Source organism: Atta cephalotes (genome assembly GCF_000143395.1).
Source record: "Atta cephalotes unplaced genomic scaffold scaffold00012, whole genome shotgun sequence".
NCBI lineage: Eukaryota > Metazoa > Arthropoda > Insecta > Hymenoptera > Formicidae > Atta > Atta cephalotes.
In genome coordinates this window covers 5,409,835-5,431,607 of record NW_012130076.1, presented here as the reverse complement: position 1 = coordinate 5,431,607, position 21,773 = coordinate 5,409,835, and the positions used below count along the sequence as shown (strand labels likewise).

Here is a 21,773-nt window from a genome sequence, read left to right as displayed (position 1 = left end):
ATATATAATAGTAACTTAACTTTAAATTTTAATTTTATTTAGTAGTGTAGTATAACTTTAATTAGTTTAGTTTATTATATATATATAGTATATATATATATATATATATATATATATATATATATGTGTGTGTATATATATATACATGAAATAGATACAAACAAAGATTGATAATTTCAATATGATTTAAAAAACGTTTGTTTAATTTTTTGTGCTTTGTCACATTGAACATTTTAATTTACTTTAATTATCAGCTTGCTATTGCACAACATAAAAAAATACACATTATATTATTATAAAATATATATTATAAATCTTTTATATATACAAATGATTAAATATAATTTAACATATTATCTTTTGCATTATGGAGAGACTCTATTAAAGCTCCTGAGTAATCACCACAGCCATATTGAATCATGACGCGAGAAATGACACGTTAATTTTTATTATATGCCATTTATAAATAAAGACAATTTGGATAAAACAAAATGATGAGATTGCTTTAAAACATTTATAAAAATGAACGAAAACTATGCTTATTTCCCTTGACAGTCAATAAAAGGCACATTAAGTGCTTTTATTCAATGCGCATACTTATTTTCTTACACGTGCCTTTTATCACTTTTTACGATTATTTATTGATTATCAGGAGGGATAAGCATAATTTCCCCATTTTTACAAATGTTTTAAAGCAATCTTATCATTTTGTTTTATCTAAATTGTCTTTATTTATAAATGGCACGTAATAAAAATTGATGTGTCATTTCTTGCTTCTGACGTCATGATTCAATATGGTTGATGATTAGGCTCAGAAGCCTTAAATATTAGTCTTTTTTATTTGAGTTTTTGATATGTGCATTTTATCATATCTAAAAACAATTTTACTATATTGTTAAAACAAATTTATTTTTTAGCAGCTGGTACAGTAACATTCTCAATTGGAGGGGAAGCTGAAAGTCCTGGGCCTGGAGACACATCTATTGCAAATGATCCAGGCGGTTGGAACTGTGTATGGAAATGTCGTACGGCTACACCAGTCCATCTTATGAGTTTTAGTCCTGATGGCACTTTGTTTGCAACAACAGGAATGAATGATAGATTAGTCAAAATATGGTTTGAAAATAAACAATGTATGTATTTTTATTGAATTATTAATTGATGATCTTTCTTTATTTATATAAACAGTTATTATAGACTTATTCTTCATTTCTAGTATTTCCAGCAAAGAGCATAGATCATACAAGTTTTTCTCAGTCCGTGGGTAGTGACAATTTTAGTTTTGTTTATGTTGCACATCCACGTGCTGTAACGCACCTTTCTTGGCGCAAAACAAGTAAATACATGCCAAAGTAAGTAAATCTACGATTAAATCAATGATATTATTTATATATATTATTTGAACGATATAACAAACATTACTCTAATAATATTTTTGCTACACGTAGAGTTAAAATGTATAACTTTATCATAAATTAACATTTATACGAATAATTTCGTTTCTATCAATATTGGGTAGATTAACTTCAATCTTGGTTTAAACTACTTTTTATCTAATAAAGAATAAAAAAAGATAAAGAATACTTTTTAGCTTTTTCTCTAGTTCTAAGAATTAGAAAAGCATAAAGAGTAAATTAAATCATTAAAATTAAATCATTAAATGATTAAAATTTAATTGACATTGATAGAAACGGATATAAGACAAGAAATATATATGATTCTCGGAATGTAATAAATATACTATTTGTGCTACTGTGAAATGGTTTTTTTGTAGTAAAAAGATTAAATAAAGTTAAATAAAACAATATAAGAAGCAAAAATAAGATTTGCATGTAATTTTCTTTTGTCACAAATTAGAGGCTCTGTATCCAATATGTTGGTCACTTCGTGTCGTGATAATATTTGTCGAGTGTGGGCAGAAACGATACCACCTGAAATCGAAGGTTTAGCTAATATGAGTCAGTTTGAAGGCTCCGATAGGCATGGTCATCATGGCAAGCATCGTCATCATAATATGCACAAACATCGATTTATGCAGCGGCTCAAACATATGAAGTATGTTTGAAGAGATGATGGCAGAAGAATTTGATATTTTTTTATTTGCTATTTAATTTTAAAGTATAAAGAAAGCTTTTTATAATGCTTATATTGAAATAATATATATATGAAATTTTGATGTAAAGATGATATATAAAATTTTTTATTTTAGAACATGTTTTCATATTCGACGACATGCTAAACAACAACATCAAGCTGGCCATACAGCACCGACTTTACCAACGCTTCCATCTACATATTCTGTACATGATTTTCATAATAATTATCAAACTTCTGGTCATTATCCAGGAATGCATTTCCACTTGGCAGCCAGCATTAATGCAGAAACTGGTATAGTATTAATGTTTATTACACATACATAAAGTAGTGTAAAAATTTTATTTTTTTTTTTACATTAGTATTATGTCTTCTTTTAAATATTATTGAAATATTGGTAATCGTCAGTGGATAGTATACGTTCATGTTATAGATATACCATTAGTACCAAGCCTAATTACTGGAGACCCCGAAAGAGAACCGAATTTTATTTTACACTGGTTAAATAATAAGGAAATGCATTTTACTATGCAAGCCGAAAACATACTACAAGAATTAACTCGTAAAGTAGTGGAGAAAGAGGAAGGTTTGCAACATCATCAAGATGTTGAACATGTGGAACATGATTCTGAGGATGAATGTACACCAAGTATGCATTTGATTTATTCAATTGCATATTATTGAAAGTTGAAAAAATACAATTACTAATAACAATATTCTTCTTTTTAGAAAAAGGAGTTCGACTACAAACAACTCAGAAACCAATCGGTGGCCGGTCAATGAGTCAAGAAGATCACAGTAGTGATGAACATCATACTGCACATACTACCTCATCTCATCACAGTTTAGCACATAGTGTGCACTCTCATCCCACTCTTAGGTATGTTTTCTAAATCTATTTTTCTTGCCAATTCTTTCAACACATTCTTATATATAAAATTCTATTCTGTTAAAAAAAATTTTATGTTATAGCAATACAACCTCCATTAATTCTATAGCGACGGATGCAACATCTACAATGAATCACGCACCAGATTCATTGGACACAAAGATAGAAACGTTGCTACGTGATTGGCATCACAATCCAGATTTATTGTTCTCGATTCATCCGATAGACGGAAGTTTCTTGATTTGGCATATTGAATGGTTAGATGAATACCATCCCGGATCTTTTCGACAAGCGCAAATTTCATTCTCTACTCGTATTCCAAATGCATTTCCGCTCGGCGACGCATCGACAATGAGTCACAATGTATCGATGTACTCTCACAATACTGGTGGACCCTTATTGAATATTCGTGAAGTTGCAAAATCTTCAACAAAAACAAATGATCCTAATGAAGTTGCGAATCCCTTACCTAGTCTAATAGAACAAGACGAGGAACAATCTACTTTGACTTCCAAAACAGGTCAGGAACTATTGAAAAATATAGAAAATACAAATGATCAAAATCAAACAAAAATTGAAAATAATGCATTAGAAAGTAATAAGAATGGACAAGATGCGGATCTATTGGCTCATCCTAGTCCGATTGTTTCTATGGTGTCAAAACACTCGAATGGTACTTTAAATTTATGGCAGTTAACATTTGCGGATAAAACGAAATTTTCACAAGTATTGAGCATAGGACATGCATGCAGAGCTTCCGGGCATCGCTTCCGTGTAAACGACATCACTTGCCATCCTGTCTTACCTTTACTTGTAACAACTTCCCATCATAATATACCCGAATTTTCTGGTACTCAATCAACGGAATCCAATGAAAATCTCGATAGCAAGCATGACTCTTGTAAGGATAAAGATATTATGTCGCCCACTGGATTTTGCAGCGAATTGATATTGTGGCGCGTAGATGCCGTGGGGCCTTTATCTAAAAGCGGTGGAGTTTCTGAATTGGCACGTATCAATTCGCCCGAGATATCGGCATTTAGTAACGTAGCCTGGATCCCGACATTATTGCCAAGCACAACATTAGGCAATCTATCTAATTCTCCCAGTGCCTGCTTCGTAGCTAGCGATGGAGAATGTTTAAGGGTTTATCAAGCTGTTATTGATGCTAGAACATTATTAGCTGAGGTATCGATCAGTGAGAGAAGAAGTAGGATGATGGATTCCATGGCCAGTCTTTCGACGGATATGTCATCGGACGATGGCGTTAGGCACTCCATTCATGATAGGATAAAAATAGTATCTCAGCAATCAACCGCGAGACCAGGATGCGTTATACAGCTCGACGCTATTGCCGATGCTACTCATGATTGGCAAAACACGCAGTTCCTCCATGTCTTTCAAGAGCAATTGATTACAGGCGAAAGAAATGATGAGAAGCAACCCGGTATCGACACATCGGCCAATGATTTAGGACTCATGGAGTCTACGTTGGACGCTATGGTGGATCTGCAACAATCGGCAATTTTCGAAGAACCATTCTACATAGTGGTCCTTGAGCGTACGCAACAAGGCACTACTGTGCACATGTGGCGATTGGTCATAGCATCGCAACCAGAAACTACTGGTTTGTCAGGCTCGATGATGTATGTGCCAGATTCTCATTTAGTTCAAGACGATGATGATGAGGGAACACCCGGTAGATTGAGTCACGCGGAAGGCAGACGATCTCGCAGAGCCAGTCAAACCGGTGGCCGGAGTCGTCGTGATAGTCAAGCTGACTTGGACTCAACGTTCCTTCCTCGTCGCCATCAAAACAGTCACGTTCTCATCACCACCACGAAAGTCTGTACGCAAGAATTGCCATTACCTGACGGTGTGGAGGTGATTCATGCTGCTCCCGCCGCGGGACATTTGAGTAGTTCTTCGATATATCCCGCTTGCTTTGCACCATACATTATTGTCACTGCTTGTAGCGATAGTACTGTGCGTTTTTGGAAATGTAAGGTAACGAAGAAATCGGATGATAAATTAGACTACGAATGGTGTGAATGGGAGATGACAAGAAAAGATCAAGAATCTACTATTGATATTACTGGCCAACCGTTGAATATAAGCGCTGCTTATAGTGGGCGCATTGCTTGCGCTTATAAGTATGGAAAATCGTTTACGCGTCCAACGAAAAATGATCCGGACTCGCGCTACGTGAATCTTTGTGTCGCTATATACGAATGCGAAAGCACGGGTGGCAGCGAATGGATATTAGAAGATACAATTCATCTGAAGAATATTCATTTGCCACGAATACCGGTGGATCAACATTTGGATCTTAGTTATTTGTATGATAGTAGATTCTTGCAGAAGAAACAACGACTCACTCAGGTATTGCAGACTCTCAGTCATGAGGATATAAGGTCTTCGAGAAACGGAGAGAACGGTGATTCCACGAAAGCTGGTCTGCTGGCGGTTCCATCGTTCAGTACCTTGCAATCTTTACGGAAATCGATCATAGAGAATGGTAACACGTGTCCGCTCACGCAGAAGCATTTAGTGCAACTCGACTGGGTATCCAAAGAGGACGGCTCGCATATTCTAACTGTAGGTGTTGGTTCCAAAATTATGTTGTTCACTCCGGTATGCTCAGATCTGGCGCAAGCTAACATGAAAGCAATGAAGGAATCTCAAAGCAACAATAGACCGATACTGAGAAAGACCTCGTCGTTAGCTCAGCCGCAATTCGTCGACGAGATCCGATGGATGAAGCTGCGCAAGATCGAGCTGACGACGGCAGATGGCTTGCCGCCATTGCCCATGCAAATATCCTGGGTGCGCGATGGCATTCTGGTTGTTGGCATGGATTCCGAAATGCACGTGTATTCGCAATGGAAGCCGAATCCGAAGAATGACTGCTTCCATTCGAATCTGCAACATCAGGAGTCCGATGAGTTCCAAGCAAGTCGAAACTTACGCGATGAGGATCTACGTACGTTAGCACACGAGACATCTCAGAGGCGGCTGGCAAACGTGTCTTCTATGCCACATTTGTCGCGTGTTAGCAGCATTAATTTAACAATGCTGGATGCCAAGAAAAAGCGTGGTATACAGAACGAGAATTTGAGTTTCGACTATATGCCAGATTACGGACTGTTCGAAGCATCGAGGATAGCTTGTCCGGTTTTGCCACAGTATCACCCTAAACAGTTGATGGAACTGTTGAATTCGGGTAAGATCAGATGGGTGAAAGCTATACTGGCGCATCTTGTCCGATGTATAGGTAGTTCCTGCTCTTTGCGAGCCGACGATGAGAATCTGGTGAAACAACGTAGTGGTTGGTCACGATCGAGAACAATGTCAGTAAGTTATATGGGCACAACATCGCCTCTGGAACCGAGAGGTTCGACTACACAGATACCGGAGGAATTGACGCTGGATTATGCAGAGATTACATCCATCTCTCCACTCCCGTTGTGGACTCTATTAATGGCCGACAAAGAAACGAATCTACCGCATCAGCAAAGCGAGGACAAGCATGATTACAATGAGCTATTCGACAGCAATTTGGACGAAGGAGAATCGTTGGACGATATGTTGGATGAGGATTACGAATGTTCGCGGCAAAAGGATAGACGGTCCTCTGTGCCGGAGAGACAAGGAATCTCTCACTTTGGTCCCCGACAAGGCAGACTGTTATCACGTCTCTTGACTCACACTCATCTTCCAGGCCTGTCCAGTCTCGACCAAATGCATCTGCTCGCATTGGCGGATACCGTGTCAACGTGTAATGTCGATTTCGCAGAAAGATTCGCAATCGATGCGGCAAAAAATGCAATCGCCAAGGAAAATTTAACAGGCATTCCGGACGGCGAAACTGTATCTACCGATTCGCTGGACGACTGTGGCCTCAGATTCCTCTTGGCAATGAAACATTACAATTATCTGATACGCTGCTTACCATTGATACAAAGAGCACAATTCCAGAAACAGGGTATCGCGTCGAATAATCTTGTATGGGCGTTTCATTCTGAATCTGAGGAAGAATTACTGGGATTAATTCCGTCTTATGCCAAAAGTCAACCAAAATGGTCTGTATTGAAGGAGCTTGGCGTAGGTTGGTGGATTAGAAGTAACACGGTGCTGAAAAAATGTGTGGAGAAAATAGCGAAAGCCGCTTTCCAAGATAAACAAGATCCTTTGGATGCAGCTGTCTATTATTTAGCGATGAAAAAGAAGAATTTAGTGTGGGGTCTGTTTAGAAATAAACGAGACGAACGAATGACCACCTTCTTCTCAAATAATTTCGCTGAGAATCGATGGAGGAAGGCGGCTCTGAAGAACGCTTTCGCTCTACTTGGAAAACAACGATTTGAACACGCGGCTGCATTCTTTTTACTTGCCGGAGCGTTGAAAGATGCTATTGACGTGTGCTTAAATAAACTGAATGACATCCAACTCGCGATGGTGATAGCTAGACTTTACGAAAATGATACATCATCTCCTAATATGAGAAGATTATTATATGAAGAAATCCTAGGTTGCGATAAAGATGGGCAAAATCAAGATATGAGCAGAGTACATCCTGATCCTTTCTTGCGTAGTATGGCTCTATGGATCTTGAAAGATTATTCTGGCTCTCTCAATACTTTGCTCTTAACCAATGTTGGTCATATGCATCCACAATATAATGATGAATCTGATAAACCAGAAGGAACAACAGGTAAATAATATCGATGTACTTTGTAAATTACATAAATTAACTCTTAAAATAAACGTTTTATCCTTTAATTTTTATTTCAGCAAATCCAAACGTTTTCAACTTTTATGTTTATCTTCGTACGCATCCATTATTAATCAGACAATATATCGCATCCACTGCGCAAGATAAGAAGAAAGGACACTCTGTAGTAATTTCGGGATTCAGTTATGGCACAGAGACAAAGAGTCAGCCAGATAAACAATTACTGTTAGAAGATAGTATTACACCATTGGAGAGGCAACTGTATTTCACAACAGCACATGCACACTTTAAGGCTGGCTGTCCAGCCCTTGCTCTCGAAGTTTTATCTAAATTACCTAATAAAGTTATGGAAACAAATGGTGAAGATTCTCCAAGTAAGTAATATACATATATACGTATATTCATAAATTAATTGACAAACTGTAAATTCTAAATTGAAAATGTTACGATCTTTCCATTTTAAGGTTTACTAAATAGTCCAAGTAAGGCTAGAGCTCAAGATTCTCAAATAGATACCGGTATTATTAATTGGGAAAATAAGTCGAATCCAATAAATAATAAAGGTATATATAGAACTATCATTATTTTAAATAAAAAAATATTGAAAAATAATATTAAGAATATAATGAAGCTAATGAAATACTGCTTTTAGAAACAGTTGGCGATACAGATTGGGATGCATCATCATTTGATTGGTCTCAGAGTAGCAAGCGCATGGAAGAAGATAAATTAGAATTAAACTGGGATGATGATGAGACGGGTGAAGGAGAAGACGCTGACAGTCCTCCTATGAGTATGAAACTCGACAAAAAAGAGCAAAATAATATACATAAGCCAGAAAATGATAATAGTAAGACTTTCCTTCTTTTCTTCGTGAATTAATTTTTACATAATTTTATTATTAATAAAAATGACTAATATTTTAGAAGATGTGATAAAATCAGCTGGACCATTGGATATTATGGCACAACAGCTAAAATTCGTGGCTTGCTTGAAAATCTTAATGGAAGAACTGTCTACATTAGCGACAGGTTTTGAAGTGGACGGAGGTCAGCTACGATATCAACTCTACGTGTGGTTGGAACGAGAAGTAGATGCATTGAGACAACTTTGCAGCTATAGTACTAACGTAGATGGAGATGTGAACAACGTAACAGAATGTAAATTTTTTTATTTTGCATACACATATTTATCATGAATAACATCGTAATAATTTTTCAACAATTATGGCTTAATAAAAATCGATGATGTTAAAAAAAATTTTTAGATGAAGGAGGTATGGTTGACGATGTACCACCATATAAACCTGGTGAACAACCAACGTTACATCAAATACTAGTAGCAGAGAAATTGGATTTTGAAGCTAAAGTACAGAGAGCTGCAAAGAGGAAGAAATGGTTGAAAGGTTGATTGCATTAATTAGATCTTTATATTATCTAATTAATGTTTTAATTTAAGAAATTATTATGTTTAACAAACTATTTACGAATATTGTATTTTCTAATAAATAAGAGAAAGACAATATTGATTTTAATATCGTATGATTTTTAGCTAACGAGACATTGTTGAGGACATTATTATCGTACTGTTCATTGCATGGTGCATCAGGTGGAGGTTTAGCGTCAGTAAGAATGGAATTGGTACTCTTGCTACAAGAATTGCAACAAGAAAAGACTCAACAACAATTGCTCAGTCCTCTTCCGTTTCCTACTACACTACCCTTATTAAGTGCCAGCGTCGCTTGTAACAAAACTGTCGTTGCTGATCCAGTTCGACATCTACAAGTATGTCAAAAACCATATTGATTTTCTTTTTTTCTTTTTTTCTTCGATATATAACAGTATTATTGTCTTTTATAGTCTCTCGCTCATGATATGCTACAAACATTAGTAGAGCTACGCAATCCGCCAATGCCTAACAGAAATACACATTATTGCGAAGTATTCATCATGAGAGATTTAGCAGTGGCACTTAGCGCCTGTATTTACCAGTCGCTTTGCGATTCAGACACATTTGTTATGAAACATCATCAGCCTGATAGGTAAATTATATGTTTTTACATGTAATTAAGTTAATTAAATATTATACAAGATGTCCTTAATCAGATACTATACATATAACACACACACACACACACACACACACACACACACACACACACACACACACACATATATATATACATATTGACTATTTTTTAGTTTTCCGGCAGTCGCTGAAGTAGAAACGTCTTCGGGTGGTCATTTGGTAGCCTCAAATAGATATCATCGACGATATTCGACGGATGACGGTGTATGCATAACTACCTCACCTTCTAAATGGCCAGGCGTGACAAATTTGCGCGCATTATTAGCTCGGGAGAAAGACGAAGACACACCGAAGCTGAATATTCTGCTCTGTGAGGCTTTCGTGGCAACATATATGAGTCTTTTCATCTACGCTTTGTCAAGTTGCGACAGTCACATTTTATATAGACTAGTAGGACAACACTTCGATAACAGTACATGGGCCTCTCTCTTTGGAGGAGGCGTTAAGAAGCTGTTACGTGTCGCGAGCACTACTAATAGCCAGGTATGGTCCTTTGTTAGTACATTTTGCAAATGTTGCTTTTTTTTATCTTTACGTTTCTTTCAGGGCGGTAATACGAATAGTGTCGAGCGAACCGATAGTGTGACGAGCGACATCCAAAGTACCGCCAGCGGTATGTGGAACACCATGACGTCATTGACTAAACAACGCGTCAAGCTGAATATGAAGCTGTTAGGACAGTTTACGGGTCAACAGCCAAATATGAAGGAAGATAAACCTACGTACAGAGAACAATTTGTTTCACCGCAAATGAGCATGATCTCCTATTTTCTTATGAAGGTATGGATGTTTAGAACAAATATCGAAAGATTCTGTATATCCGCGTGTCTGTATTTTATTATTTTGACTAATTGTAAATCGATACTTTTCTAGCCACGAATAGAGACTGAATATGCAGATGAAATTGATTATGATTCTTCCGATTCAGCGGTATCTGACTTAGATTCTACAGACGATGAGGAAGATGTATTTGACACGAGTTCGAAGCCAAAGACTAAACCAAAGGATAATACAGAACATAGTAATTCCAATTCGTATAGTTGGAATGTAATGAGATTAGCAATAGTTAAAATATTGCAACAACAATTACAAGATTTCTTGACTATTGCCGGTATAGAAATGCAAGGTATGAAATACAATATCTTATAAATCTCTTAAGTAATATATAGTATATGACATGATAATGTTAACATTAAGGTAATGTGCGTCTATTATTTTAGAATTACCTGTAAGTAGTCCGCTAACTCACGGTACACTGGGTATCGTTGCACAATGGCAAGAGTCTTTACGCGAAGAATTGGAACTTAAAGGTCGACCCCCAGCGAATTATATACCCGGCTGTGCGCCGGATCCTTCTCCTACACCTGGAAAACCGGCTATTCATAAATATCGATCATTATTAGAGAAAGGAAATACACCTTTTAAGTGAGCACATTTCATTTAGTTAAAAATTGAAAGAGAAAAGGAACTATTTAAAAAAAAATATTCTCATGATTTCAGTACGCGATTGGCATCCGCAGCACCTACCAATCGTTTATGGTGTTATTTAGTCAGACAGGAATTGGTTCAGGATATTTTCATTCGTGCAGTATTTGGGAAACGAAGATCTCTGTCAACGATACTTGAAAGTAGTCAGTCAGTCGTTGATAGCGTACATCGTGGAACTGGAGAAGATAAGGGTAGTGATAGTGGCACTACAAGCTTGCCAGAACCAGTCAGGATAATCCATAAAGAACAAGATAGCATCAGTGCCTTCTGTCTTAATCAGGTATCTGATTTTAACTTTTTTCCAGCTATAATTTATTTCTAAAGAAATTTTAAACAGATTTTAAATTGCCTTGACAATATTTTATCTATAATAGATTTCTGCAACATAATAGTAATATTGAATGTGATTGATGATCGTATATATAGGTAAACCCAGGTTTAATGGCCCTTGCTACACCTCGGGAAGTACAAGAGATGAACATTTCTCTGCTCTTAGAACTTCCATCATGGTTGGAAGATGAATGCGAATTTGATATTATTAATTTGAATAGACAACCTGATCCAGAGCCTGTACCGCCAACCAGTTTCTTAGTTATACAGGTATGATTTAATAATATCTTTATATTAATATAATAATAAATAATATATATTTTATACACATATCATTTGCAGACAGCAGCAGATCGTCCTTTGTTGGCGCAAAGTCCTCAGCAAAACAATCCCCAACCCCATTCAGGTATAGCCAGTCAAAGTGGACGTGGCGCGAGCGTGGTGAGTTTCTAATTATATCACAATTTATACAATAAATAATATCAAAAGTATCACATTATATATATATCACAAATTAGATTTTTTTTTTTAATTAATGAAAGTTTCGATGATAGATTTATGACATAATCTTAAATATGATCAAATCAAAGACATTTTATTAATACAATTTAAATCATGTAAATATAATTCAAATTAATTTATGTGAAAAATATTTTTATTTTTTTTAATTTTTCTTTCTCTTTTCTTTTTCTTATCTATATATTTGTGCTACACTTATCGTTTGATATAATTCTTGAATGTTGAGTTTATTTTAAAACATAAAAATAAAATAAATTTCACTTTTCCTCTTTGTTAAGTTGTATTTATTTATTTGTTATTATATCTCAGAGTAGAAAGAATTTATTTTTATTTTGAGTGTAACTGTAAATCTCACTATGTATTGTTTTAATATGCATATGTGTGCGTGAATGTAAAATATGTGCAATTAATTATTACTATGCAAGAGATTGTATATCTGAATGAAATTAATTAACTCATATAGAAGGCTTATTATAACTGAGGAAACATATTATAATTGAGGAAGTACTTGCAGTATTTCCAAGACTGATATACAATTTTTAGTTGCTTACAAGTATTTACAATAAGAGTTTCCTGGCAAATTAACAGGTTCTAAGGAGTTTTTAATGAATAACTTTATTCACAAAAATCTATATCGACTTAAATAGGAAATGTGTTGTCTAGGATATTCTAAGAATCATTATATGTGTACCTAAGTTCCCGCATATACATTGTATATTGTTTGACATCACTTCATCTAAAGCGTGTAACAATATCTTTGTTTTGTCTTTGATACGAAAGTAATAATCAGACAATACTTATACATTGATAGTCAAAATGATATGAGTCTAGAAGTAGTATTTTGCACCAAAGATTATAAAAAAATCATTCATTGCATTGATATATATACATATATATTAAGACCAAAATGTGCACTGTCTCACATATCAGGATATGGCTGAATTCAAGGCTTGCTTGTTTTACATGATAAATATTGGAAACAAATTTATCACATATCTCTATTTGTGTAAAACTAATAAAGTTTGTTGACAATCTGGTAATTATTTCTCTCTCGAAACCATTAACAATAACATTTGTCCATTAAACTTTAGAAAGAAAAGTATAACAATTTTCTTATAAGTCATTTTTCGAATGAATATAAAGGAGAGAGAGAAAAAGAAAGAAAAACATTGCGAGACAAGCCTTGCAAGTCGTGAATGTGGTATACTCGGTTAGGGTAGCACAAGTGGTGACGGAGACAATGTTGCTTGTTCAATGCTTGCCTAACATCTAACTTGGTCTGCGTCACTGAACTGGCGGCTCATTCGCTCGCTCAGATGAAGGGGATGCCTGCTTTTCCTGGCTCCCACGACCTGCGTTTCTGTCAATTTGTTGCCGATAGGAGCAAACACTTATTAAAGCCGGTGAGATTTACATCTAACAGACCCTAGTCTATCCTAGTGCAAATTTCATGTTTAACTTTTTTGAGTAACAAGCAGATATCTGATTTGTAATATGTTAAAGCTCATAATAATGTCATTTATAACGGTTATCGCAATTTTATTGTGAAAATCTAAGATTATCTAAACAAAATATTAGAATTTCTGAGATTGTTAAGAATATTTTTTAATTTTTTTACATATATTACAAGTCAGATATATCTTGAATTTCCAAAAGATCTTACAGTAACCGTAAGATCTGTTTTAGAAATATTTAGAAACATTATCATTTTATCTAAGAGCTCAATATGCACAATGCATTGGTTCATATTTTTCTTTGCTTACGTTATTAGTATATCATAATATGATAGAAACATTTATAAAAAAGAAATATTAGTATATACTTGATTAGCAAATATATACTTGATTGACAAATATGTTTCATCTGCTCCTGAATATTTTCATAGATGTTATTTATAATTCATGGATAAAACACACTGTTCTTATCACAAGTTGAATATATTAAATGAATATGATTGGATGTAAATTTAATGCATGTATTATGCAAACTGCTCGACTGATTGTACATATAATTTTTTTTTCACAAATAATGTATCCAATTTTAAACATTACACTTTTCCATCAGTATGAGGATCATAAGATTTGGATGGTGTAGAGATTTCTATTATTTCGTTATACAATATGAACCCACATTCGTGTACACATGTTAATTCAACGTTTACAAACCCGTTAACCCCTAAAGATTAGAGCTAATTCCGCAAGCTAGTAGGCCGAAAAGTTTCAATCGAATATTAATTACAAATTGTTTTAACTGAAAACTCGCTGCAATGTTTGAAACGCATGTTACATGTTTATTATATGCAACTCCATTAAACCTTTGCGTTAACATAACACCCAGACTGCGTTATACCTTAATATTACTGAATGTGTTTATGAAGTTACGTTTAATTATGGAATATTACATATTTATAAATGTATATATTTTTATCTTGAATCTTTTCATTCGTAAATTCAATCGATTATATTCTATTCCGACAGATTCTGAAACATAAAATCGATGGAATCAGGAGAATTTCTTCCCACCCACTTTTACCATTATGTGAGTATATTTGTTACCTTGATAAGCGCACGAATGTACGTCTTACAAATTTTTCTTCTTTATGAGATAGGAAATTTTGAAGTAATTAACGTGTTTATCACTTTTTTATGTGGCGATATCAGACTTAACCGGATCACAAGATGGTTCTGTATCGTTATGGGAGTGGGGACATCAGACAGCCGTTGCTACTCCGAGAGCACCTGGTACTTTTGCCAAAGTGACTCGCGTGCGTTTTTCTCAGCACGGCAACAAGTTCGGTGTGGCTGATTCCGATGGTCATCTGAGTCTGTTCCAAGTGGCCTGTCGAGAAGGAACAGCTCGACCATTCTTTGTAAGAATCTTGTAATTTATCTAAACAATTTTGAGAGTATACCATTCAATATTTATATCTTATCAGCATTACCAAATCTATTTTAGACTTACCAGTGCCACAGCAAAGTGACTTCGGATTTCGTCTTCCTTGGCGCATGTAGTCTTGTAGCCACCGCGGGTCATGGCTCAGAAGGACGGAACGTAGCGTTATGGGACACATTACTTCCGCAAAACAAATCTCTTGTACAAGGTACAAATATTCAATGTATAATCATATATATATATATTTAACACTTGTTAACAAATAATTATTCTTTTTTTAATTACGATGTGATTATATTTTGTCAGGCTTCATGTGTCACGATCAGGGAGCTAGTGCGTTAATCTTGGCACCACAACATCAACTGCTGATCAGCGGCGGCAAGAAAGGTGACATTAATATATTTGACGTGCGACAACGGCAACAAAGGCAGAGATTCCAAGCGCACGAGTCAGCTATCAAATGTCTAGCGCTCGATCCGCATGAAGAATTTTTCGTTAGCGGGGCAGGTGATGGTGATATTAAGGTGAAAGAATTTATCTCTTCAAATCGCGACTTCTCAATGAGATATCATACATTTCTTCGTTTCCGTACTGTAATGAGCGAACATTTTGTCCACAGATATGGGGTTTGACCGTCCATTCTCTCCTCTATTCGTTTCCTAGTGAACATCCACGATCTAGTTTCTTTAAAAACATAGGGCAGGTACTGTAATATTGCAATTACCGATTCGTTTAAACACGAAACAGAGATATAACGTTATCATTTATTACCAGGGCGTTACCCAGTTACACGTGGATTCCGCGGGTCGATTGTTTTCATGTGGAGCAGATGGTTCGATGAAAGTCCGTCAACTGCCAGAACGCGATTGTGTAATACAAACGCTTTATTAGAATTAAAAAGAAGAGAAAATGTTGATGAAAAAAAATGAATACCGTGTAAGTATATTATGTAAAAGAGCCGATATTTATTGATTATTATATATATATATATATATATACACACACACACACACATTATATATATATATATATATATATATATATATAAATATGAAAGGCGAATCATTAAAGAAATCCACGCAATTAATTGATTGCTTATACAATATATCTACTACTTTTACATACGAACCGTGCAGACGGTACGGCATCTCTTTGCATGGCTAGTGTTGTGACAAGCTAATATATTGAGTGTTACATTTATAAATATATATATATATATATATCATCGTTTCATCGAGAGCTACTTTATTATATATAATAAAGTAGTGAATTCTGCACGAATATTGTTGTTGTCCAAAACTGAAGCTCTTATAGTCTAAATATAGTAAAATGTAAAATCTATAATCTTAGATAGAGTCTCAAAATGTTTCCCCGATCTAAGAAAAAAAGAAAAAAAACCAAAACAGCGAGCAGATACACAAATAACTGTAGCGTCGACAAGGCTGCGGAAGCAGCTTGCGTTTTCCCTAAAGTGGATTTCGTACAGAGCAGCATATAATAATACTAATGATCATTCCTTTCACATGAAAGTAATATTAAACGATTCGATAAATGATATGTAATAATCTTCACGTACCTTCATATTTTAATGTGTAATATATGTATTTATATAAAGATCAGTTAATGAATTCTACTGTTTAATAACGGCAGATAATTTAAAGACGATTTAGCCGATTTTCATAGCGGTTATTGATCATAGGAAAATGAGATGTTTCTTTGTGTTAATAAGAAACTTTCTGTGTATTATTTGTTGAAATAGGGACAGTGCGTGCGTAATGTAAGTTATTATTCTGTAATATAGTTTGATAAATTAGTTCGAACGGATTCTCATGTATTCAAGATTTCCCACTTTAATGCTTTTTTGTCTCATCACTCTATATTATATATATATATATATATATATATATATATATATATATATAAAATATACAATATATTCGTAAGATATGTAAGACACGACGGGCAATTTTGGATAATGAGTAAAATACAGAGCTTGAAATCTGTGTTGTCTTCTAATAACTCTTTGTATCTCTTTATCTGGAAATGTAATATAGTTATTTCAGAGAGAAATGTAACGCGTTTATCTTATCGCGTATGTGTTTACCGAATTATTTAAAATCGGCAAATGTTAGAATAATAACCTCGAGGATTACTTTTTTTAAAAATTATTTAAATCTATTTAAATAATTTTTAAAAAACTTCATAAATATTTCACAGATGGTAAATGTATTTTTCTCATATCCAGTTTTGTAAATATCACGCGCGAATTATGATCAAGCATCGTTCAATATGAATTTATTTGAAGATATGTAACGCCATAATTTTTAAATTAGTATTGTTTCCATCGCTATAAATTTTTCGCAAAGTAATTGTTACTAGTATGATTCTGTTATAAAGTATATATACCTAAAATTATGAGCTATAACAAAGGATTTATTTTTGTTAAATACACTTGTTGAATGACACTTATCGGTTTTCATATATATACATATATAAAGTTAAATCCGTTTGATTTACACATAATGCACTTATATAGATACTTATCAATTTTTGCACTTTATTTCAAAATCTATACCGTATAATTATTACAGAAAGAATAAATAATTTATAAAGAATTTATATAATCGCCTAATAATTTTAAGCAACTTTCTGTCATGGAATATTATGAAACTTTCTATGTAAAAACAAAGCCAGTATTTATACAATGCATATATATATGATTATGTAATGTTTTATGTAAATTTTTATTTGAACCACTGTATATATACACAGTCGATGGCATTGTATACTCGATTATACAATAAATATGTGCAAATTATAAGTATCAGAAATATCTAGCTTTTGACAACATATGTATATTAATCATTATACAAATATTGTATTATTGTTAAAATTACAATAATACGTGATATTTTGCATAAGGATGGAGAATAATGAATATTCGGAATACATTTTGATTATACTTAATTCTTTTATTTAAGTGATTTTTCCATAAGTTTCTTTCGTTATAATTTATATTTATATCGTTATTATTTATAAAATATTTTTGAATATAATACAGTACTGTAATTTATATTGTGATAGGAAAAAGCAGAACGTATCTCTATTGTAATGTGCATATTGACTTAATATTGATATTCTCATATATATCGATATTCTTTTATGGATGACAACGCTCCAAGAAACGCGGATATAAGCATACTTCACGTATGTGATACCTGTTCAACAGCCAGCACAAAAGTCGTTCTAATCCCAATCCATAACCGCCGTGAGGACAAGATCCATACTTCCGCTATAAAATAACATAATTGCTCGATTTATGTTATTTCAAATAAAGAAAAAATTTAGAATTTATTTTCTTCATATTTACCTGGTCTGTATACCAGTAGTATGGAGTCGGATCAATGTTTTCACGTTTGTAACCTTCCATCAACTTCTCGTGATCCCAGGTACGCATTGAACCGCCCACAATTTCACCCACGTTTGGTAAAAGTACGTCGACAGACTCTGTTAAGCATTCATCATCCTTGCAACGTTGCATGTAAAACGATTTAATTTCAGCGGGAAACCGACAAAGCATTATTGGCTCATTGATAGCATCAGTCATTTTCCTTTCTGGCATTTCTGGAATGTCCTATAAAAAACGATAACAACTATATATTTTATCTAGAAAGATAATATAAGAGATCTTAATTCATACTTCTCCAAACTCATAAAAGCTGCCATCTTCTTTTGTGATATTATTTTCTCTCAGATATTCAATTGCATCACTGTAATTCATTCGTTTAAAAGGCTTCTTAGGCATTTGAAAGTTCGGATTCAATTCTTTAACAAGATGACCGAGAGGCGATTTCAGAACTCGCTCAACTACATCGCAAATTAAATCTTCTAATCGATCAAGTAGATCATCAAATGTAATAAATGGACATTCTGCCTCGATATGCGTGTATCTAAAAATTTGATATTTAAAAAATAGTTACAAAAAAAGCAGGTATGTACCTATTTCAATTTCTTTATAATACAAAGAACTATTTCTATACAAACTCAGCAAGGTGGCGACGTGTTCTTGATTGCTCTGCCCGATATGATTGGGCAATGCAATATACATCTCCCATCGCTGGAAGGCACGTTTCAAGATATAATTGAGAACTCTGAGTAAGAAAAGCAATTTCTCTGAAAACAACATTAATCAATTGACTCGTTGATTGCACAATTAATAAATCATTTTATTTCAATATCATACCCAAAATAATCTAATTTGAAGAGAGTTGAACCACCTTCTACTTGGGTTTGCACCAAAGTTGGAGGTGTTACCTCATGATAACCACGATCTTTATAATGATCTCTGAATGCTTGCGTTAATATAGATCTCATGATTAAGATTCTTGACGTCTGAAAAAAAAATGATACATATATCAAAGATCTAATTGCAGAATATAAATATTGATTTAAATTTAAAGATTATATTAACAGTTCTCTACAAGAGCAAAATTAAAATTCTATTATACATTTTCGCCTCGAATCATTATATGCCTATTGTCCAATTGTACGTCAGGAAGAGCTTCTTCATTCAAAATTGAATCGGCACCACCAGGAGGTGATGATCCAACAAGTTCCCAATAATCAACAGATAATTCGTGACCACCAGGTGCCTGAAATTAAATAAATAATGTATAAACATTATCCAAATAAACAGTACATAAATGATTTATATATTATGTATTAATTAAATGTCAAATGTACATTTTTCCCTTCAGGAACAGCTTTCAAAATTCCAAACAGTTGAACAGCAGCTTCCGTGGCAAGGGTCAAAGCATTGTATGTTTGACAAAGTTTATCAGTCAGTACACACTGCAGAAAACCTGTTCCGTCTCGCAATGTGATGAACATGAGGGCTTTGCCTATAGTACAAATTACTCAATAAATTATCACGATAGAAATAAATTCAATTATATTGTATACCTTGCCGTCTTAGTCTATGCACCCATCCATATAGCTTAACTCTTTGATCTCTGTGATCAATAGCTTGTTTTATCTTGATTTCTTTTGCTTCTGGTAAAGTCTTATCCTCTTCTATAACAATTGATTTAGCCTCTCCAAGATTTTTCAATCTCTTTTCTTCATCTTCCAATAATTTCTTTTCCTTCTCGTCTTTTTTATACTGTTCTCTAACCCAAATTTTTTGTATTTTCTTTAATTGAGACTTAGATGCTGGTTCATATTTTTTATTATTTTCTCGAGAATCCTGATAGATGATTGGAAAAGGTTCCTTATTGGCATGACGCATCGCTCTTAAGATAGTTTTAAAGGGGTTACTCTCTGAACCATCTCCTGTCTCATCATTACCATGCTTGTCTGATGTATAGATACCTTGTAAAATATTTATTGGATACTTATTTAATTATATATTAATATATTACAATATATAGAAAAAAATTAACTATAGAAGAAAGCCCCCTATTATAAGAAAGCAGCGTTTCTGCTAATAGACATTATCTTGGTTCCACCGTGAATTTATTGCTCTTGGATTGAAAACTATTTAGAAGAAAATTTATTATTAGATCATACCTGTAGTCATTATAAAAAAAAATTTTAGAATTTGGATGTCTTCAAGTTTCATTGAGATAAGCTTTAAATTGTTTATTATTTAATAAAATATATTTGGCAATAAATTCTTCATGTAGTGATAGAGTAAAGTCGTCTAATAGAAAAATATGGGATATGGGATATATTGAATTGCTTAATTATAGAAGTTAGAATTGATGATCATAAAACCATAAGGCGTGTAAATTATTATGAGATATCCAGGATATTTCTAACATGAAATAATCCATGCTCCCATGTCATAATGAAAATCGTTGTTAAAGTATAAATATTATTGTACAATAAAAAGGATAATATGAAGTCTCGAGTGCCTATTTCTGCGATGCTTGATTTCAACTACCTGAAGAAGAGTTCTAGATATAATGTATCGCATACTCATTTGTCGCGCACCATGGCTGTGTTTGTATTTAACAAACATTAAATAAAGTTTTTTAGTTACAATACTGATATACTTTGCATTTTATTATCGATTTCTCGGGGCATCTCATATTAATTTAATATTTATTAATATTTATTAATATTTAATATTTATTAATATTAGGAGCATAATTTTTTTACTTTGCGATTTTACTTTTTACATTTCTTTAATTTAAAAAAAAATGGAATTTAAATTAAATTTTATATAATATTATCTTAAAACTTATTATATTCCCTTCAAAATGATTATTTTTTTAAATTCTGTCCATAAACTTCTAGCATTTATCCAAATTCTATATCTCATAATAGGGATTTTTCCTCTATATAACTTTATATTATCATTCGTATCATGTTTTGCTGCAGTTATCACTAGCTGCGATCCATTGCACATATAATGTGTATCATTTTATCATTGTTGTTCACAAAATTAAACGTAATACCTCATGCACTTTATGTATAACTGAACACAGCCATTATTATTACATCAGTCTGATGTAACTTACCTGATAATAATACTTTCTCTGACATATTGATAAAATATTTGACAGAGGTATATCACTGAAGAGCCTACAAAAATGTTATATATATATATATATATATATATATATATATATATATATATATATATATATTATATATTATATCTATACTAGTACTACTAATATTAGTATATAATTAAACTAAAATAAATAATTAATTAATAATATATATAATATA

General features: G+C 33.5%; 2 protein-coding genes across 2 annotated transcripts in view; one reads left to right on the top strand and one right to left on the bottom strand.

Moving 5' to 3' along the window:
* Window positions 1-15,926, top strand: part of LOC105617298 (dmX-like protein 2) — a 17,709-nt gene extending 1,783 nt beyond the window's left edge. Inside the window, exons 5-32 of the mRNA XM_012198864.1 lie at window positions 918-1,133; window positions 1,217-1,352; window positions 1,858-2,055; window positions 2,210-2,388; window positions 2,510-2,743; window positions 2,824-2,974; window positions 3,067-7,697; window positions 7,778-8,092; window positions 8,183-8,281; window positions 8,371-8,568; window positions 8,645-8,878; window positions 8,986-9,123; window positions 9,270-9,502; window positions 9,578-9,759; window positions 9,920-10,289; window positions 10,353-10,586; window positions 10,680-10,932; window positions 11,027-11,231; window positions 11,307-11,574; window positions 11,721-11,894; window positions 11,967-12,065; window positions 13,460-13,546; window positions 14,621-14,681; window positions 14,804-15,012; window positions 15,099-15,243; window positions 15,342-15,559; window positions 15,655-15,738; window positions 15,810-15,926. Coding sequence (XP_012054254.1) covers window positions 918-1,133; window positions 1,217-1,352; window positions 1,858-2,055; window positions 2,210-2,388; window positions 2,510-2,743; window positions 2,824-2,974; window positions 3,067-7,697; window positions 7,778-8,092; window positions 8,183-8,281; window positions 8,371-8,568; window positions 8,645-8,878; window positions 8,986-9,123; window positions 9,270-9,502; window positions 9,578-9,759; window positions 9,920-10,289; window positions 10,353-10,586; window positions 10,680-10,932; window positions 11,027-11,231; window positions 11,307-11,574; window positions 11,721-11,894; window positions 11,967-12,065; window positions 13,460-13,546; window positions 14,621-14,681; window positions 14,804-15,012; window positions 15,099-15,243; window positions 15,342-15,559; window positions 15,655-15,738; window positions 15,810-15,926 — 9,668 coding nt within the window. The remainder of the gene's footprint in view (window positions 1-917; window positions 1,134-1,216; window positions 1,353-1,857; window positions 2,056-2,209; window positions 2,389-2,509; window positions 2,744-2,823; window positions 2,975-3,066; window positions 7,698-7,777; window positions 8,093-8,182; window positions 8,282-8,370; window positions 8,569-8,644; window positions 8,879-8,985; window positions 9,124-9,269; window positions 9,503-9,577; window positions 9,760-9,919; window positions 10,290-10,352; window positions 10,587-10,679; window positions 10,933-11,026; window positions 11,232-11,306; window positions 11,575-11,720; window positions 11,895-11,966; window positions 12,066-13,459; window positions 13,547-14,620; window positions 14,682-14,803; window positions 15,013-15,098; window positions 15,244-15,341; window positions 15,560-15,654; window positions 15,739-15,809) is intronic.
* Window positions 15,927-17,992: 2,066 nt separating this feature from the next.
* LOC105617297 (asparagine--tRNA ligase, cytoplasmic) lies at window positions 17,993-21,584 on the bottom strand. The gene is made up of 9 exons (XM_012198863.1): window positions 21,560-21,584; window positions 19,998-20,405; window positions 19,779-19,936; window positions 19,544-19,687; window positions 19,279-19,427; window positions 19,080-19,208; window positions 18,736-18,985; window positions 18,406-18,669; window positions 17,993-18,327 (listed from the first exon to the last, which is right to left on the bottom strand). The coding sequence occupies exons 1-9, from the start codon at window positions 21,582-21,584 to the stop codon at window positions 18,196-18,198; spliced, it is 1,659 nt and encodes a 552-aa protein (XP_012054253.1). The 3' UTR covers window positions 17,993-18,195.
* Between the last annotated feature and the right edge of the window lie 189 nt (window positions 21,585-21,773).

Excerpts from the sequence above, each read along its gene's own strand:
- LOC105617297 (XM_012198863.1), bottom strand. The coding sequence starts at position 21,584 with ATGTCAGAGAAAGTATTATTATCAG. Across the intron at positions 19,209-19,278 it reads TTCAAATTAGATTATTTTGG|AGAAATTGCTTTTCTTACTC; the intron begins GTATGATATTGA and ends TGTTGTTTTCAG. Across the intron at positions 18,328-18,405 it reads ACTACTGGTATACAGACCAG|CGGAAGTATGGATCTTGTCC; the intron begins GTAAATATGAAG and ends GTTATTTTATAG.